The sequence below is a fragment of the Stegostoma tigrinum genome, chromosome 25 (assembly GCF_030684315.1).
Source record: "Stegostoma tigrinum isolate sSteTig4 chromosome 25, sSteTig4.hap1, whole genome shotgun sequence".
In the NCBI taxonomy this organism is placed as follows: Eukaryota; Metazoa; Chordata; class Chondrichthyes; order Orectolobiformes; family Stegostomatidae; genus Stegostoma; species Stegostoma tigrinum.
The window spans coordinates 24719442-24738224 of NC_081378.1; the positions used below are offsets into that span (position 1 = coordinate 24719442).

The following is an 18783-nucleotide window of genomic DNA, read 5'->3' on the forward strand; positions in this document are numbered from 1 at the left end:
GAAAGCCCAAACACCATATGCTTTCTTAACAACCCTGTCCACTTGGGTGGCCATTTTAAGGGATCTATGTATCTGCACACCAAGATCCCTCTGTTCCTCCACGCTGCCAAGAATCCTATCCTTAATCCTGTACTCAGCTTTCAAATTCGACCTTCCAAAATGCATCACCTCGCATTTATCCAGGTTGTACTCCATCTGCCACCTCTCAGCCCATCTCTGCATCCTGTCAATGTCCCGCTGCAGCCTACAACAGCCCTCTACACTGTCAACGACACCTCCGACCTTTGTGTCGTCTGCAAACTTGCTGACCCATCCTTCAATCCCCTCGTCCAAGTCATTAATAAAAATTACAAACAGTAGAGGCCCAAGGACAGAGCCCTGTGGAACTCCACTCACCACTGACTTCCAGGCAGAATATTTTCCTTCTACTACCACTCGCTGTCTTCTGTTGGCCAGCCAATTCTGTATCCAAGCAGCTAAGTTCCCCTGTATCCCATTCCTCCTGACCTTCTGAATGAGCCTACCATGGGGAACCTTATCAAATGCCTTACTGAAGTCCATATACACCACATCCACAGCTCGACCCTCATCAACCTTTCTAGTCACATCCTTAAAAAACTCGATAAGGTTTGTAAGGCATGACCTACCCCTCACAAAGCCGTGTTGACTGTATTTGATCAAGCCATGCTCTTCCAGATGGTCATAAATCTTATCCCTCAGAATCCTTTCTAACACCTTGCAGACAAGACGTGAGACTTACCGGTCTATAATTGCCGGGGATTTCCCTATTTCCTTTCTTGAAGAGAGGAATTACATTTGCCTCTCTCCAGTCCTCAGGTACGACTCCAGTGGAGAGCGAGGATGCAAAGATCTTCGCAAGTGGCGAAGCAATTGCATTTCTCGCTTCCCAAAGCAGCCGAGGACAAATCTGATCCGGGCCTGGCGACTTGTCGATCTTAATGTTTGACAAAATTTTCAGCACATCAGCTTCGTCTATCTCTATCCATTCCAGCATGCACACCTGCTCTTCAAAGGTTTCATTCACTACAAAGTTGGTTTCTTTCGTAAAGACAGAAGCAAAAAACTCATTTAGGGCTTCCCCTACCTCCTCAGGCTCCACACACAAGTTCCCTATGCTATCCCTGATCGGCCCTACTCTTTCTTTGACCATTCTCTTATTCCTCACGTAAGTGTAAAATGCCTTTGTGTTTTCCCGGATTCCTTCTGCCAAGCCTTTCTCGTGCCCCCTCCTGGCTCTCCTCAGACCATTTTTGAGCTCCTTCCTTGCCTGCATGTAATCCTCTCTAGCTGAACTTGACCCTAGCTTCCTCCACCTTATGTAAGCTACCTTCTTCCTTTTCACTAGAAGCTCCACCGCTCTCGTCATCCAAGGTTCCTTAATCTTACCCCTTCTTGCCTGTCTCAGAGGGACATATTTACTCATCACTCCCAACAACTGTTCCTTAAACCGTCTCCACATGTCTATAGTTCCCTTACCATGGAACAACTGCTCCCAGTCCATGCTTCCTAACTCATGTCTAATCGCATCATAGTTTCCTCTTCCCCAATTAAATATCCTCCCATTCTGCCTAATCCTCTCCTTCTCCATAGCTATGTAGAATGTGAGGCAGTTATGGTCACTATCACCAAAATGCTCTCCCACCACAAAATCTGATACCTGCCCCGGCTCGTTTCCGAGCACCAAGTCTAGAATGGCCTCTCCCCTCGTCGGCCTGTCAACGTACTGCGTTAGGAAACCCTCCTGAACACACCTTACAAAAACAGCTCCATTCAAATCTTCTGCTCGAAGGAGGTTCCAATCAATATTAGGAAAGTTAAAGTCACCCATTACAACAACCCTACTGCGTGCACACTTTTCCAAAATCTGTCGACCTATGCTTTCTTCAATCTCCCTGCTGCTATTGGGGGGCCTGTAGTAAACCCCTAACGAGGTGACTACTCCCTTGCTGTTCCTAATTTCCACCCATACTGACTCAGTAGGCAGATCTTCCTCGACAAAGGAAGCTTCTGTAGCTGTGATACCCTCTCTGATTAGTAGTGCTACACCCCCTCCTCTTTTTTCCCCCCTCCCTATTCTTTTTAAATGTTCTAAACCCTGGAACATCCAGCAACCATTCCTGCCCATGAGAAACCCATGCCTCTGTTATGGCCACAACATCATAGCACCAGGTACTGATCCATGCTCTAAGTTCATCACTTTTATTCCTGATACTCCTTGCATTAAAGCAAACACACTTTAACCGATCCCTTGGTTCCTTCCCAGGAAAATCCTTCCCGTGTTCTCAGACCGTTAGACTACTCCTACACTCTCCAACCATAGAGAAGGCAGGAACTATTTTCTTTGGCCTTTGGAAAGGAATGAAATTCATGGCAGCCATTTCACTCGATGAACCAGATTTTGTTTACACCTCTGCACCTTGTTTGACCTCTGAAATGCTATCTCAAAATTGCATAGTAGGGCTGCTTCCTCTTCAGCCCATCTGTTATTGAAACAGCCATCCATGCCTTTGTCACCTCAGTTGCTCAGGCTCCATTCTCTGAACTTGAGTTCATTCAAAACTGTACTGACCTTATTCTGTAACAATAACTCATCACTGATCTTCCTGCAACCTGGTTCCCTCTAATGACTCCTGATCTCTGATATAATACTCATCCTCATGTCTAAAGCCATTACATTAGAGCAGTTAGACTCTAATCTAATCTATCCCTACCACTTCTACTGAATTCTGTGCTTTTGACTGTGCTGAATTTATAATAAATGTAACCAAAGCAAACACCTTGCACCTTTTTGTAATATTCCTGTAAAACCATTCATAATGCAAACATTTGAATTAGGACCAAAAGTAGGTCACTTGGCCTGTTGAGTCATCTCTGGCATTCACTAAGATTGTGGCTACTGTGATAACTTCACATTCCTGCTGACTACAATCTATTTACCCCTTTCAAAATTTTGAAGGATTCGAGTCCTTTTTCCTCAAAAGGTGATGAACGCAAAGCCTCATGATTCTCATGAGGAAAAGTTATATTTATCTGTCTTAAATGGGTGACTCTTTACTTTTAAACAGTGACCCTTAATTCTAGATATTCTCATGAGGGCACGTTCTTTCCAAATAGACCTTGTCACAACCCTCTGGATTTTTTGGGAGTGAATTATAGCAGATGCTGGAATCTGTGCTGGAAATCACAGCATGTCAGGCAGCATCCATGGAGAGAGGGCAAGCTAATGTTTCAAGTCTTGACAACTCTTCTTCAGAGTTTTAAGTAAGGAGACCAATACCATACATGGTTCAATGTGGTCCTTCAAAACCCTGCAAACGGAAGTAAAACTGATCTACCTTTTTAACCAATTCCTAGAATCATTCAGTACAGAAGAGGCACATTGCCTGTTGAGTCTGCACTGACAAAAACTACTCCAAATTCCCCACTAGTTCCATTTTCTAGCACTTGGCCCATAGCCTTGAATGTTATGACATTTCAAGTGCTCATCCAGCTACTTTTTTACGGTTTGAGGTTTCCTGCCTCAACCAGCCTCCCAGGCAGTGTGTCCCAGATTCTCACCACACTGGGTGAAAGGAGGTTTCCTCAAAACCCCTCCAAATCTCCTGCATTTCATCTTAAGATTACATCCCCGTGTTATTGACCTTTTATCTATAGGGAACAGCTGTTTTCTATCCATCCTGTCTATGCCCCTCATAATCTTACACCTCAATGAGATTCTTTTTCAGCCTTCTCTGCTCTGAAGAAAACAACCTGAACTTTTCCACCCTCTTTCTAGTTGAAATGCTCCATCCCAGTCAACATTCTGTTGAATCTCTAATATGAAGTTTAGTTGAAAGCCAGATGACTGGGAACCATCTAAAAATGAGCGGAGGATAGCTTTTCAAAAAAAAAAATCAGTAAGGGGTAGCAGATGAAAGCAAGCTAGCAAATAATATGAAAGAAGATTGCAAGAGATTTTTCTTTAAAGAAACCTAAAAGCTAAGGGAGAGGCACGAGTTGGACCACTGGAAAACGAAGCTGGAGAAGTAGTAATGGAATGCAAATGCAGGCAGATGGGACTAGCTTAGTTTGGGAAATTTGGTCGGTATGCACTAGTTGGATTCAAGGCCTTGTTTCTGTGCTGCATGGCTGTATCTCCTCTACACCCCTGCTTGTGTAATCACATCCTTCCTAGAGTGTAGTGACCAGAATTGCACATAGTACTCCATCTCTGGCCAAACCAAAGTTCTGTATTGCTCCAACATATAAGCATATGTCCCATATGTCTCATTTCTTATCCGGCTGCCTTCATGGAGCTGTGAACAAACACTCCAAGATCCCCCTGTTCCTCTGAGCTTTCTAGTGACCTGTCATTTGTGTGTAACCACCCTTTGTGGTGTTACTTCCAGAGTAATCAGGGTTAAGTTCCATCTGCCTGTTCAGCTCTGTTGATCCAACCAATCCGTTTATATCCTTCTGCAACATAAGACCTCCTTTCTCACTGTCAATCACCCAGCCAATCTTTATCACATCTGCAAACTTTCTTAACATCAACCCTGCCTTTTCTTCTACATGCTTTATATATGTTATGAACAGAGAGGGGCCCAACACTGATGCCACCCTTTGTTTCCTATGACTAAGCCAGTTTGGATCAACTTGCCAAGTTATCCTATATCCAGTGTGCTTTTGTCAATAAATGAAGATTTCATTCTTTCCTTCAGAATTTTTTCCAATACTTCCCTTATTACTGTGAGCCTCACTGGTGTGTAATTCCCTGGTTTATCCCTTTCATCCATGAAAATTGAAACCACATCGGCTGTCCTCCAGTCTGTAACAAATGTGAATGTGAGTATGCTGTTTTGCCCCTCAAACTTGCTCCACCATTCAGTAGGATCCTGGTTGATCCAACATTCCTCATACCTACTTTTCTGTGTTTCCTCTGTGATCCTGAATTCCCCTACTAATCTGGAGCCAGCCTGCCTGCCTGCCTGTCTGTCCATCCATCCAAGCCTCACGTATATATTACTTTAGGGGAGGCAGTGGCCTGGTCGAATTTTCACTGGCTTGTTAATCCAGAGACCCAGGTAATGTTCAGGGGACTTGGCTTCAAATCATGTCCTGGTGGATGGTGGAATTTGAATTCAATACACATCTGGAGTTAAGAATCTAATGATGACCGTGACCATTGCTGGTTGTCGGAAAAAAGCATAATTCACTAATATCCCTTAAGGAAGGAAACTGTCATTCTTGCTTTTGACTCTTAACTGCCCCCTAGGCAGTGAGAGATGGTCAATAAATGCTGGCCTAGCCAATAATGTCCTCATCCTGTGAGTGATTTTTTTTTAAAAGAAGTCTCTGCTCCCACAGCTGTCTGTGGCAAGGGGTTCCCAAGACTCCAAGCCCTCCGAAGAAATTCTTGTTCAGCTAAGTCAAATGTACAGGCTAAGTGGGGTTAGCCTTGGGAAATGCAGGGTTACAGAGATGGCCTGCTTCTCCACACCGTAGGGATTCTATAAGTAAATTGTTACCCCTTATTCTGAGACTATGCCGTCTGATCATAGACTGCCCCCCTTGAGCTGAAATTTCCTCCCTTGTCTTCCACAGCAGCCTGCGATAAATCCATCTGGACTTGGGAATTTGTCTACTTTTAAGCTCACCGAAACCTCCCATTCCTCTTCATTTCCACATGTTAATTTGTTCAAGAACCTGTCAGTTCCGCTTGAATTTTGTTCTTATGTCCTCCTTTGAAGTGAAGACAGATGTGAAGCACTTGTTTAACACCTACCTATCTGGCTCCACGAACAGACTGTCACCTTGATTCCTAGTGGGAGCTACTCTTTCCCTTGTTATCCTCTTCCCTTTGATATCGAACACAGATTCTCCCTAATTTTACCCAGTACTGGTTTTGCATACCTTCTCTATACTCTGCTATTTGCTTTCCTAACTTCCCCACTGCACTTTCCAAGCCCCACTCGGGCCTCTGCAGATTTTCCCCCTTTAAACCTGTTCAGAGCCAGCCGCCTTAGCCAGTCCTGAATATTCCTAAACATCCACAGTTCTTTGGACCTGTTGCTCCTACGTTGCATCCTAAGAAGGACATGTTGGGCCTGTACTCTTGCCAATTCCGTTTTGAAAGACTCCCCACTAGTCTGCTGTAGACTTACCCAAAAGTAGCCATTCCTAGTCCACCCTGGCCGAATCTTATAAAATATTTCCTCAAACTGAAGAATACTCTTCTGCAGACCACTATTTCCTTTTCTGTAACAAACGTTAAAACGTATGGTATTGTGGTTGCTCAAGTGTCCCCTGTTGCACCTTCCACATGTTGATATAAAAAGCTTTCATGAATACATTTAAGAAATCTGACTCTTCTAAATCCTTTTCACTATGACTACCCAAACTAATGTTGGAGAAGTTGAAATCCCTAAGAGAACCAGCCTATTGATTTTTAACACGCCTCCCTCTACATATCTGTTCCTTTATTGTCTGGTTATTTGGGGCGTCTAGAAATAGACTTCTAGCAGTGTGACTGCCCTTCTTATATTTCTGTGCTATATCCGTAAAGCCTAGTTTGACAAACTTTTCAAGACATTTTTCCCCCCTTAGTGCAGTAACTGACTCCTTAATAATATGGTGCCACCAACCTCCTACAACCCTCCCTTCTCCTGACTGAAGATCCTATAACCCTGAATTTTGATTTGCCAGTACTGCCCCTCCCTAAACCAGGTCTGTCTGATTGACAGTATGACTAAATTTACTAAACCTTGGTTTCCTTCTCTTATTCTGTCTGTCTTATCCCTGGTACTTCTCATTTAATCTCTTTGTAATCTCACAAATCGGGCCTTGGTCTTGCCTGCATCTATCTGTGAAAGTAGTCTGGGGAAAGTGAGGAAAAAAATGAAAAATCTTCCTCCCTGACTTCACCTAATTCTCTCACTTGCCAGTCTGCCACATTCCGCTCTGCCGGTTGCATTCTGTGCTGGTTTCACTGATACCTCCTTGTAATAATTGGTGACTCTCTATTAGTTTTCCTAATCAACTTGCTGTAAGTGCATAGAATATAGAACTTTACAGCACAGTACAGGCCCTTTGGCCCTTGATGTTGTGCCGACTAGCTCTTAAAACTAGAACTCGCAGATCCCTCCAAGTCTCTGAACTCTGCATTCCCTTTCCATTTTGGTAATGTGCTTTTTTTTATTCCTGCCAGCATGGAGAATTTTGCATTTTTCCCACATCATGCCCCATTTGTCAGACCTTCACTCATTTATTTAACGTAACTTGTGGTACCTTTTGGAGAGATAAGAAAAATACATTTGCTAGTTCCCCTTTATTCACAACACATCTTAATTCCTCAAATAACTCCAATAACCTATTAAACATAATTTCCTTTTCATAAGTGTTGACTGTCTGCTTGCCTTAAACTGTTTTTGAAGTGACCACTCCTAATGCCTTTTATCATAGCTTTTGACACTCTGCCTGTGTCAGAAGAAACCTAACTCTAGTAGGTGTCTTCCTTCTGTCTCTTCTCCCATCCCCTTGATTAAAGGAGTTAGATTTGGTAGTTTCCAGTCTAATGTAACCATCCCTGATGATAGAGAACTTTGGAAAATTAAAATGAATGCGTCAACTATTGCATTGACTACTTTTTAGACCCTAGGATTCATTTTATCATCTTGTGAAGGAAATATTCTTTGTAAGCTAATTTTAAGGTATATTTATAATTGAAAAATTAAGTAGAATATTAACCATTTCAGAAATGGCTAAATGCCAATGCTTGATCTTACTACCTGATCAGCTATATCTTATCCCTGCACCATTACCTTAATTTCCTGAAAATTTATTGTTTCATTTGTTTTATGGCCAAATCACTCCTGTGTGTAGTAAAGCAACTCTAATGATTAATCTTTTTGAAGTAGAAGTTACCACATTTTTTCGCTTTAAAAGTCATCTCCTTTTATTCTCTACCTTTTTTGTCTTTGTCCTTGTATTATATCTGTTCACTATTACATTCCACTTAATCCAATGAGCTGTTATCTCTCTTATAAACAGCTTAACAAATGCACTTGGAACATGATTAGCAAGTTTTCTGGTCTGTGATTTTTAGAGAAAAATTGGTTTTTCAGGTGTGACTTGTTTTAAAAACCTACTGTGGACTGATTCTTGGCTGTTAATTTTTGTGTGGTTGGCTCAGTCATTGGTGTCCTTACTTCCATGTGAGAAGCTCAGTGTTTAATCACATAATTAAGGCTCTTAATTCAAAGCAGAGTTGAGAGAGTGCAGTATTGGAGATACAATTTTTAGATGAAGCATACCTGTTACGATTTGCTCAGTTGTTGTGTACTGGAACTCCTCACCTCGGAATCCATTGTTTCAGCTCCAAAATAGGTAATTGATAGCAGTATATTTACAAAAATAAAGCCTCCATTGCTCAGCACAAATATTTTCTCTTTAAAGTTGATCATCGGTTAAATTTTTCACAGTTTTAACTCTGGTACAGATTCTGATACTTCTGTGGCAAATTAATGCTCGTGATATGGTTATATTGAGTCAGTTGAATACTAGTTTTGAACTAATTTTGTCATAATGTTAACATTATCAGTTGTAGAATACATCAAATTTATAATTGTCACACGTTCTGTAAGTGCTTGTCCTAATTTTTAGATATTAAAGAGTGTTGGGGTGAAAAATTTGGTAAATTTTTCATTTTAACAGTCATCAGATTTGTTAAATATTTTTCTCTAGACTTCCCTATTAGGCCTTCTCATGTTGGGAAGTCTGCGGAATGGAGTGGTTTTCCACAACAACAGACAACTGAGCAAGTAAAGATGGTGAGGAGTAAGGTAATGGTTTTACACTGCAGTGTAATGGCATAGTTAATTAACTTTAAAACATTAATTTGCTAAGATGTTTGGATCTTTGAAACTATTTTAATATTTTTCCTTCTTTCAAAACAGAGCCTGAAAAATCCTCGAAGTTCAAGAACAAGTGAGCAATCACTAAAAATATTTTAAATTAAATCCTTTTCTCACTGCTTTGTGTCAGAGCTAATAATCTGTACTCAATGAATTGAAAGATAAATTATTGCCTTCCCAATATTTGATTTTTCTCCTGCAGATAGCATCAATCTTTTCAGTTTATTTTGCCCATCATAGCTTGCTACAAATTTATTAAAGTCTTAAATTCTGTGGACTTCCAGGAACATAGGAATTTCTGAATGAGAAATAGCCATGCTCTCTAGTTTGCCTTCAGCCATCCTTAAGGTCATATGATATGACAGTAGTAGCGATGCAGACTAATTATAGAAATCAGTCTCCATCAATTAGACTTCAACTTGGCATGTCCATCGTGTAGCATCCTGCAGGTCATCCCTGACCAGCCATATAACCACTACTGTTACAGAAGCAGTTCAAAAGCTTGATAGTGGTGAGTGAGTGAATTATCTCCTGATTTCCCCAAAGTCTCTTTACCACCTATAAGGCATAAGTCGGGAATGTGCTGGAACGCTTCCCATTTGCCTAGATGAGTTCAATTCCAAGAATGCTTGAACTGAACACCATTTACAATCAAGTCCTCTGATTTTCTTCACTTTAAAAATGCACTCCCTTCTTCAGTGGTGCACCGTAGTTGCAGAATGTCCACAAGTTCACTGCAGCAGCTCTTCAGTACTCAGTAAAGAAAACCTGCCAGATCTAAGGCCTGTACTGTCTAGAAAGAGAAGGGCAGAAGGTGAATGAGGCCAGCACCACCTATGTGTTTTCTTCCAAGTTAGATATTATCTTGACTCAAACAAACCTTTCATGTGTCAAAAGCCTAGATTTGTGTACCTAACAGCTCTGTGTGAATGTACTTTGATTAGACAGACAGTAATAGTTGAAGGAGTCAACTCGCTTCAACTTCTCGGACAATTAGGAATGTAAAATCAATACTGGCCCTGCCAGTAACTCTATATCTTTGAATTTAAAAAAAAGTAAAAATAGGTTCCTCCAAAAGGTGAGGAAAGCGCCATAGTAAACAGTGTTAGAAATGTCAAGCCCAAATTCGATTGTTCCTCCCAGCTGTGGTATTCTGCTAAATGCTATGTCTTGACATTTTCTACCTTTAACTTAAGAGCTTAGAACTGAATGGGCCCTTCAGCCCAAAATGTTGTGCTGAATGTGATGCTTAATTAAACTAATCCCTTCTACCTGCCCTTGGTCCATGTCCCTTTGCATAATCATGTGCTTATATAAAAGTCCCTTCAATGTTCCTACCATATCTGTTTCCACCAACACTCCTGGCAGCATATACCAGACTCCTACCTCTGTATTTTAAAAAAATATTGCCCCTTGCATCTCCTTTTGAACTTGCCCCTCTTGCCTTACTTACATGCATTCTTATAGATATCTTGCATGCACATCTTGTAAATAATACATACTGTGACTGGGGCGATCTCCTAGTTGAACTAATTCGTTTGACTGGATTAAATTTATAATTGTAGTGACAGATTATATTACCTTTTACATGAATGCCAACTTTCCACTTATGGACAATTATTTTTCTGCGTTTAAGCACCTTTGACCACTTAAATAAAAGCTTGTTTAGTGCTTCATGATTTGTTCAGTTACTCTCATGAAACAGCCTTTCTCAACTACTAGAACTTTGCTTTATGATTTGCTGAAAATTCTGTGTGCTAGCTTTTATCACAGAATATTCAAGAATGTTTCGGTAATGTAATGTGTTCTCCATGTTAGGAGTGCATTGACATTATCCATCCAGGAGAGTGAAAATGAGCCACGTTTCGTTCTTGTCCAAAATTCCAAGCAGCAAATTGATCAAACAAGTATCCCTTCATTTTCCCTTCTTTTTGAAATACAACTGCACTTTTTAAAAAGTGTTCAACAATGTAGTTAAAAAAAGAAATCAGTTAAGCAGCAAACTGATCAGGTGCATAAGCTTTACAAAACTGCCTGTAGTTCTGTGTATAAAATTAAATTGATTTGATTGTAGTATGAAATTATAGAACCATTCAGAATATCCGTGTAATTTCCAAATCGTGAAAAAATGAATGTTATCCAACTAAAATTCCTTTTACTTTGAACCATTGGCCACCACAATGAGCTGTTCATTACAGTTTTTCTTTGCATTGTGGTCTATTCATCATTCTTGTTCCCAGTTCAATTTAGCATATATTAGTTGTAGCTGACATGCTTGCCCATGCTACATACCAAATGTGCAATAATTTGCAATTTATAGTTCTACTCGCACAGTAATAAGGAAGCATTATCCTTGATAAACATCATAAGACTTGGGAATATAAGTAGGATATTTGCCTTTTGAGTCTAAGCTGAATTTTCCTGCTTTATTCCCCTGACCCTTGATTCACTGATGAAAAGATTCTTCATTTCTTTCCACCTGACCACTGACCTGCAAACACTCAAACCGCTCCACTCTCATACATCTGCCCTCCTCCACACATACCGTCCACCATCCCTACCCGTGCACTTGGACGCATGCACGCACTCATATTTAATTTATAGCCCTCTATACTTTGCTACTTCCTCACTAAGAGGATACTAGGTCCAACATGATACAAGTGAAGCCTGTCCCATTGGTACATTCCTTTCTACCCCAAACTGCCAGCGCACCATAAAAGCAACCCATTCTCCTACAAAAATCTTTGAGCTATATGTTTAGTTCTTCGATTTATTTAACCCACATCAGTTTATATGTGGCACAGGCAGTAATTCAGAGAATACTAACTTGGTTGTTTAGTTTTTAGCTCCTGAATGTTTAAAATCTTTCAGCAGAACCTCATTTTTAGTCCTGTCAATGTCTTTGCACCAATGTGAATGATGACACCTGGATCCCCCTCTCCAGTTAAAAGTTCCACTCCTGCCTCAAAGAAGATGTCCTTTAAATCCAGCGCCAGGTAGACACATAGCCTTCGAGACTCATGCATGTGGCTCTAAAGAACAATATCTAGCCCCCTAATTGTACCGTCCCTGCCACTAACAATTCCCATCTCCTTCCACCACCTGAATGACTCAATCCACCACCTCAATGACACCACAGTGACATGACAAGTTTGTTGATCCACTCTGTAGTCCCCACAACTGTTGGGATGGTTATGGAGACTTGTGCTCCTTGAGAGCTGCCCGTTTGACCCCATACTTGCCTTCCTGCAGTCATACTACCCTATCCTTGGTTATTTGACTGTTTGTATTACCTAAATGTCTACATCCTGATATGCAAATGTCTGCACTTCAGGTTTCACCATCTTGACTCTGATCCAAAGTTGCTTGAGTTGCTAATACTTGTTATAGATGTGTTCACTGGCGATCACTTTATTTGTCACCTTGCAGATACTGCAACTGCAGTGCGTCACATGGCTTACCATCTCTGTCATATTTTAATTAAGGTCAGAAATCACACGACGTGACGTTGTAGTCCAACAGGTTTATTTGAAAGCACGAGCATTCGGAGCCTTGCTCCTCATTCACCTGAAGAAGGAGCGAGGCTCCAAAAGCTTGTGATTTCAAATAAACTTGTTGGACTGTAACCTGGTGTTATGATTTCTGACCTTGTCCACCCCAGTCCAACACCAGCGCCTCCATATCATATCTTGTTTAAAATATTAATCAATCACTTTTCTACGCTTTTTACATTTGAAGCATGTTACAAGTGAAGCGTAAGAAGAAAACAATTTTGGTTTTCTACCTATTGAACACTTAAGAGAGGAGAAAAGACTATAGATGTAAACACAAATTGAAAACCTTTTTACTTAAGACAAGAAATGCTCACCAATCATAAGCTGTTGCTTTGTTTAGGCAGAAGTGGCTAAACATCACTTCCTCTGAATTAATTTATGCTGTTTCTTTTAAAGGCAGCTGCAGCAGTGGAGTCCTTGAAAATAAACTAGCTCAAATCATGCAACAATAGAATCTAAACTCCATATTTCACTTTAATGCCAGCTACAAAGTAAAATTAAGTTTGCATAGATTGAAGATTCAACTACATTTCCTATCTAAGAAATGTCATAATGCAACTTTCTCTGTCACTTGGAGAAGAAATGCTAAATAGAAAGCTGATGTGACAAGAGAATCAAATGGATCTGGGCCAAAAAATTAGAAATGGGAGCGTTTGAGTGATTGGTGTGCTGAGACAAATGTTGAGAGTGCAAAGAGGTTGATAAAAATAAAGATAGCAAAGTTACCAATGAAGGTTAATCCCCTTTAGACGTAAATTTAACCTTGGGAATCGGCAGCACTACTTTGAAGTGTCCATTGAGTAACTTCCAGCACTTCCCACTGACAGACCTCTGCCATACAAATCAGTACTACACAACCTTAGAGAAGGTATCAGTAGTAATTATGCTTTGTAAGATTTTAAAATTATATTTTTACTGCGACAAATTTGTTCTTCGGCTGTCCTCAACATAACGCTGGACATCCGGAAGTTACTGTAACTTTGCAGTTCTTCGTTCATAAGTGGTTGTGAACCTCAGTGGAAGGTTTTTAGGTAAATTGTATACTACTGTACTGTTATTTGAAGTACTTTATCAACTGCACCCATTTTGAAGTTGTTTTGATGTTTGTGAGAAATTAATAATTGGATTTATTTCATTATCCGCACACTTTCTTTCAGATACATCTGAAACGCAGGATAGTGGGAGGCTAGGTGATTCAGAATTAGTTACTACAGCAAAGGGTGAGGTAGACCAAACCTCAGAAACAAGTACAAAACAAAGAGAACGTGGTTCTGATTTAGGTGAGTGTGTAATTTTGTAAGGTTACATTTGCTGTCCCTCTAAACTTGGATTGAGTAATCATACAAGTTGGAAATTTGGACCTGCAGTGTGGAGACTTTATTTATCTTGCATTGGCTATTAATTTAAGCATGTCCCTGCTTGCAACCACCCCTCCCCCAACCAAAATGATCATGTACAAAGATATTATTCTGGAACTATTTGAGAAATGGTTACTACTTGCCTTACTAAGTTTGAATTAGTCACTGTCCCTGTTGGGGCAGTTACATGAGCTGCTTCCAGAATGTCATCTCTTCAGTAGTAGACTGGAATTGGACAAGTTGGGTTGTAGGAACTGGGCCTGTTTTATTCCTGCACATGGGGGAAAGATAATGCCTTTTTCTATGCCTCTCCAGCTAAGGTGAGGACCTACTCCAAGAAATCATAGACCTAAACCCACAGTTAACCACCCCTTGTTTAACACATTGTTGCTTCATATTATTGGATTATCATAGCACTCCAGTGCATTTCTGTTAGAAATTTAAGTTAATGAAAGACTCTTTATGACTTAGCAACTTTTCTAAAAGTAAGTTGAAATCTACATAAGTTTTTTTAAACTTAATTACTTAGTAGAAGTTAAAATCCTGTCTAAACATTTATTTCAACTTTTAATATATCACATTCTTAACCAACTATAATGTTTTTTAAGTTTCACAGCCCTTTGAGAGTAATTTGATCTGTAAATGTGTAAATCATACACAACTGAGAATTGATTGGCATAGTGAATTTCAACATTGTGCCTTCATCTTGTGGAATTGTCAGACTGATGGATCTCTGGCTACAAGGTTAAGTGAGTTTGCACAGTCTGAATCCAGTTGCAAGTAATACTAATTTACAAAATGAAACAACTCAGTTTGTTCAATATGCTCAGATTGCAATTCTATTGATTTGATTTTCCTTTGCTTGCTTAGACTAATGTGGAAGGAAATGATATGGGATAGTTTTTTTATACTGCACGCAACATTCTATAATTTTGACTGGCATAATTAATGTTTTCACTATGAAAGGAACTGTAAGATGTTTCACTACCAATACTAACCCGTGTTGATCACCAACTCCTCCTTTTCTCCACGCCTCCCCTCCTCCAAGCCATACTTGTGTTTATTTGTTAAATGTGCTGATAGAATTTGGGTTTGCTGTTATCCGCAGTGGTGGAATTAGAATCACCAGGAGATGTACTTTGTGCCATTTTGATCTGTTTGTGTACAAGGCTGTCCTGGATTATTTATGCCCTTGGAGTGCATTAAAGGTGTAAAATGAGTAATGCAAATTTTGTCTGATTCCAGGAGTACTGGGTCAAGAGTAAAATAATATCATAAGTTGGAAAGGAGATTTGTACATGATAGACCTGGTATATGGCTTACGATATAACATTGTTTCCATTTTCTCAATCCTTAAATGCAAATCATTCCAACTACAACATGGAAATGTCTGATAGATTAACACAGTAATGCTGAGTGAGTCAAAGGATGTAAGTAATTTTTTGTAGCTGATTTAGATGGAGAATCCCTTACTACTTCGATAGTGAAGAAAATATAGTGCAAATGAAAAAGGCGATTTGGCTATTTGAATACAAAGTACTGTTTGATTTTTTTTAAATTTTAAAATTCAATTTTTAAGTGAAATCTGTTGTGTATGTGAACATGCGTTATTGATTCACTGCTCTTGGAATCAGAAAAGCACAGTTTTGACAAACAGCACATTCAACGTGTAGCAGTTGGGCTGCTTAGTGACATCTGTTAACAGCATATATCTTACATCCAATATATCTTACAGTTTGAGTCTTTCCTGGCTGTTAAACACATTCTAATCTGCTTGATCAAGTCCGTCATTGTTTTAGACCCCTGAGATTGTGTTCAGTCTGGAGAAGACTGATGGATTGAAAATCCAAGCACAGTTAAGAAGGTCAAGAACTAGGTCTTCTTCAGACATTTAGACAGTTAAAAGATGTTGCAAAGATTATATTCTTGACTCTTCCCCAAAATTGTTGGTGTAAATTAACTTTAGACTTTGTTTTTGCATGTTAGAACTTAATGAGGCCAACTGTCAACTCTTGATAAATGATTTTGGTATTCTGTTCTTTAAAAGGGAGAGTTGTCTTAAATCATCTTTAACCTTTAAGTGGATTATAGCAAATCCTAATTTGCATGTGGAGTTTTAATTCAAAAGACACTACTTAATATAGCACATGCTTATGTATATCTAACTAATTTTTCAAGCTAAATTGTAACTGATTAAACTTCCTCATTGTGTTGCCATTAAACATGGGGTTTCCTTGCAAAAATTAGTTATTGAAAGCTGAATTATTAATTTGTCTTATTACGGTGTCATTAAAACAAAATGATGGGTGTCGATCAACATGCCAAGCACTTTCTTTTGACTTGTTTTTTTCTCCTCTGCTATCTGTAAAAGTTGCTAGCTTCATGCACTTCAATTTTAGAGTAGTTCAAATCTCACTCATGAATTTCTAAACCACACAGATAGTAGAAACTGATTTCACTCTCGATAGACTTGTAGTGGAGACAAATAAGGCACCGTGCTATTGCTTAAGTATATTGGATAATGTTTATTTGTGCTGATAGGATGTTGGATCTTACTGTCAGTGAGACTTGTACTGACTGAACTTGTAGTGTTTTACTTACAAAATACAGTAATGAAATTGTTAAGCTTCAACATTTTAGATTTAAAATCAGATTTTCAGAGATCTACATGATACGTAGATTGTCCCTAATTCCTAATGATAGAAGAACAACATATCAAGTGGGAGATCACACCTTGTCGTGCTTGGAATCTCCTAAGACACATACACACGTGCATATATGTAACTTTCCAGCTTGCCTTGTACTTCTCCCCTTACTAACTTTTTCTACTTTAATTAATACAACATAATTATCATAGTGTCTTCATGTAAAAATATACTGGGAACACTCCATGTTTCCTGATCATGTCTTGTAAGCATCTTGTACTTTAATTCCTCTTCTGTTTGTTTTAGCTTTCATTTCTGTTTATTTTGCAAAGGATGTCCCAGAAAACCATGCAAGCATGCTTGTATCCTATTAATACTGTCACCTCAAATTGAAAATGCTATGTTAGACTTAAAACAAACTTCATAAGTGACCTCCTCTTGTCAGACAGTGGTTTCCTTTCGAAAATGAGCATGCTGAGAACTATCCTTGTATCCTGTCTCCAAAAATCAGGTAAGGACCTTCATTGTCAATGCCCCAAAACTGCATTATAAAATGTCAAGAGGCGAGTGAGTTTGGGTAGAGGCAGTAGAGAAATGGAAGTAAGACCTTTATAATCTAAAGCAGCTAGCATTTAATGATTTTTGCCACTGTTCAGTTGAAAGTGGGCTTGGACTTGGAGAATAAAAGTCTTAAAGTAAAATAAGTCAGTCTAAATTTTCAGCACTGAATTCTCTAAATGGCTTTACAACAGGATAGATTTGTTTTGTAGCCTTAAACATTCAGAAGCAGGTAATGCTGTCCATATTTTGCCACCAAGACAAAAGCATGTTAACACTTCCATTTTTGGACACCCTTCAGTTTTGCTCCCTCAGCAGGAGGCAAATTAAAATTTTGACTTTGTAGGATGCATGGGCTAACTTTTTATCAAAATAATTCAGCTTTAGAGACCATTCTTATCCTAGAAGCTGAACTGTTGTTGCTCAGGCAAAATAATGCATAGAATTCATTTTTCTGTTGTTCATCAGATGTGGGTGTCATTGGCTAGGCCTCTTCTATTTTTCTGTGTTAGTTATGATTGCTTTTTTAAAAGTTGATTTTTTTTCAAAAATTAGAACCACCCTTTTTGTAAAAAGAGCCTTTCAACACATTTTCATTGTTTGCTGCCTACCCTCATCTGTATTAATTGACTTTGAACAATACTTAAGCTATAAATCTTTTATAGCTAACAGCTATGAAGAATTTATTAATTCCTAGCATGTCAGAAAACTGAATAAGTTATTGATCCAAGACTGTTCTATGTTCTATACCTTTGCAGTCTGGGTTCGGTAAATACACGTCATTCTCAACCACATTTTAACATTTCTAGCACTTGCGAAAAAAAATTAACCTTTGTGACATGCCTAGCCGATTCCAATCTTTGTTTTGAAAAGGAGCGCTGCTGTTGAAATTAAAATGTAATCAAAATCCGTTTCCTTCACGTGCCCCAATAATTTAATTCAGAATTGCGGCCAAATAAGACTTTTGTTGCTATAAATGGCTGTAGTTCCTGTAAGGTGGCAACACTTTAGGAGCTCAATCATATACAATAAATATTAACCTATTCAATTTCATGGCAATGTGTGAATGTTTCACTTGTCATACTTTGAATTTGTAGATCCAAGTTCATCAAAAAAAATTTTCTAGTAACAAGCTATCCTAGATGTAGTCCTGTGTAATGAGACAGGAATAATTAATGATCTCACAGTTAGGGATCCTCTCGGAAGGAGCGATCACAGTATGGTCAAATTTAAAATACAGGTGAAGTGTGAGAAGATTAAATCCAGTACTTAGTCTCCTTTGTTTAAGCACAGGACATATGAAGAAATGAGGAAGGAGTTAGCTAAGCAGAATGGGAGCAAAAACTTTATGGTGGGTCAATTTGAGGAACAGTGGAAGACTTTCAAGACAGTTTTTCACAGTGCTCAGCAGAAGCATATTGCAGTGATAAGGAAGAACTGTAGGAAAAGAGAGCCAGCCATGGATGTCTAAGGAAATAAAGAAAAGTATCAGATTGAAAAAAGGCACATACAAAAAAGCAAAGAGTAGTGGGAAACCAGTAGACTGGGAAATCTTTAAAGGCCAACAAAGCCACAAAAAAGTTACAAAGAAAAGTAAGATTATGAAAGTAAACTAGCTCAGAATATAAAAACAGGCAGCAAAAGTTTCTATAAATATGTAAATCATTAGAGTTGTGAAGGTAAGCATTGGCTCTGAAGAGGATTGGAAGGCCAGTTTAATAACTGGGAATGAGGAAATAGCTGAGACATTAAACAG

General features: G+C 39.1%; 1 protein-coding gene across 3 annotated transcripts in view; it reads left to right on the top strand.

The window, feature by feature from the left end:
• The window catches only part of LOC125463218 (tyrosine-protein phosphatase non-receptor type 12-like), a 117847-nt gene that overhangs the window by 94514 nt on the left and 4550 nt on the right, over positions 1-18783 (top strand). Inside the window, exons 15-18 of one of the 3 annotated variants that reach the window (XM_059654579.1) lie at positions 8743-8840; positions 8955-8985; positions 13624-13746; positions 16915-16980. In XM_059654579.1, coding sequence (XP_059510562.1) covers positions 8743-8840; positions 8955-8985; positions 13624-13746; positions 16915-16980 — 318 coding nt within the window. The remainder of the gene's footprint in view (positions 1-8742; positions 8841-8954; positions 8986-13623; positions 13747-16914; positions 16981-18783) is intronic. The other 2 variants (XM_059654580.1, XM_059654581.1) reach the window with 2 other exon arrangements.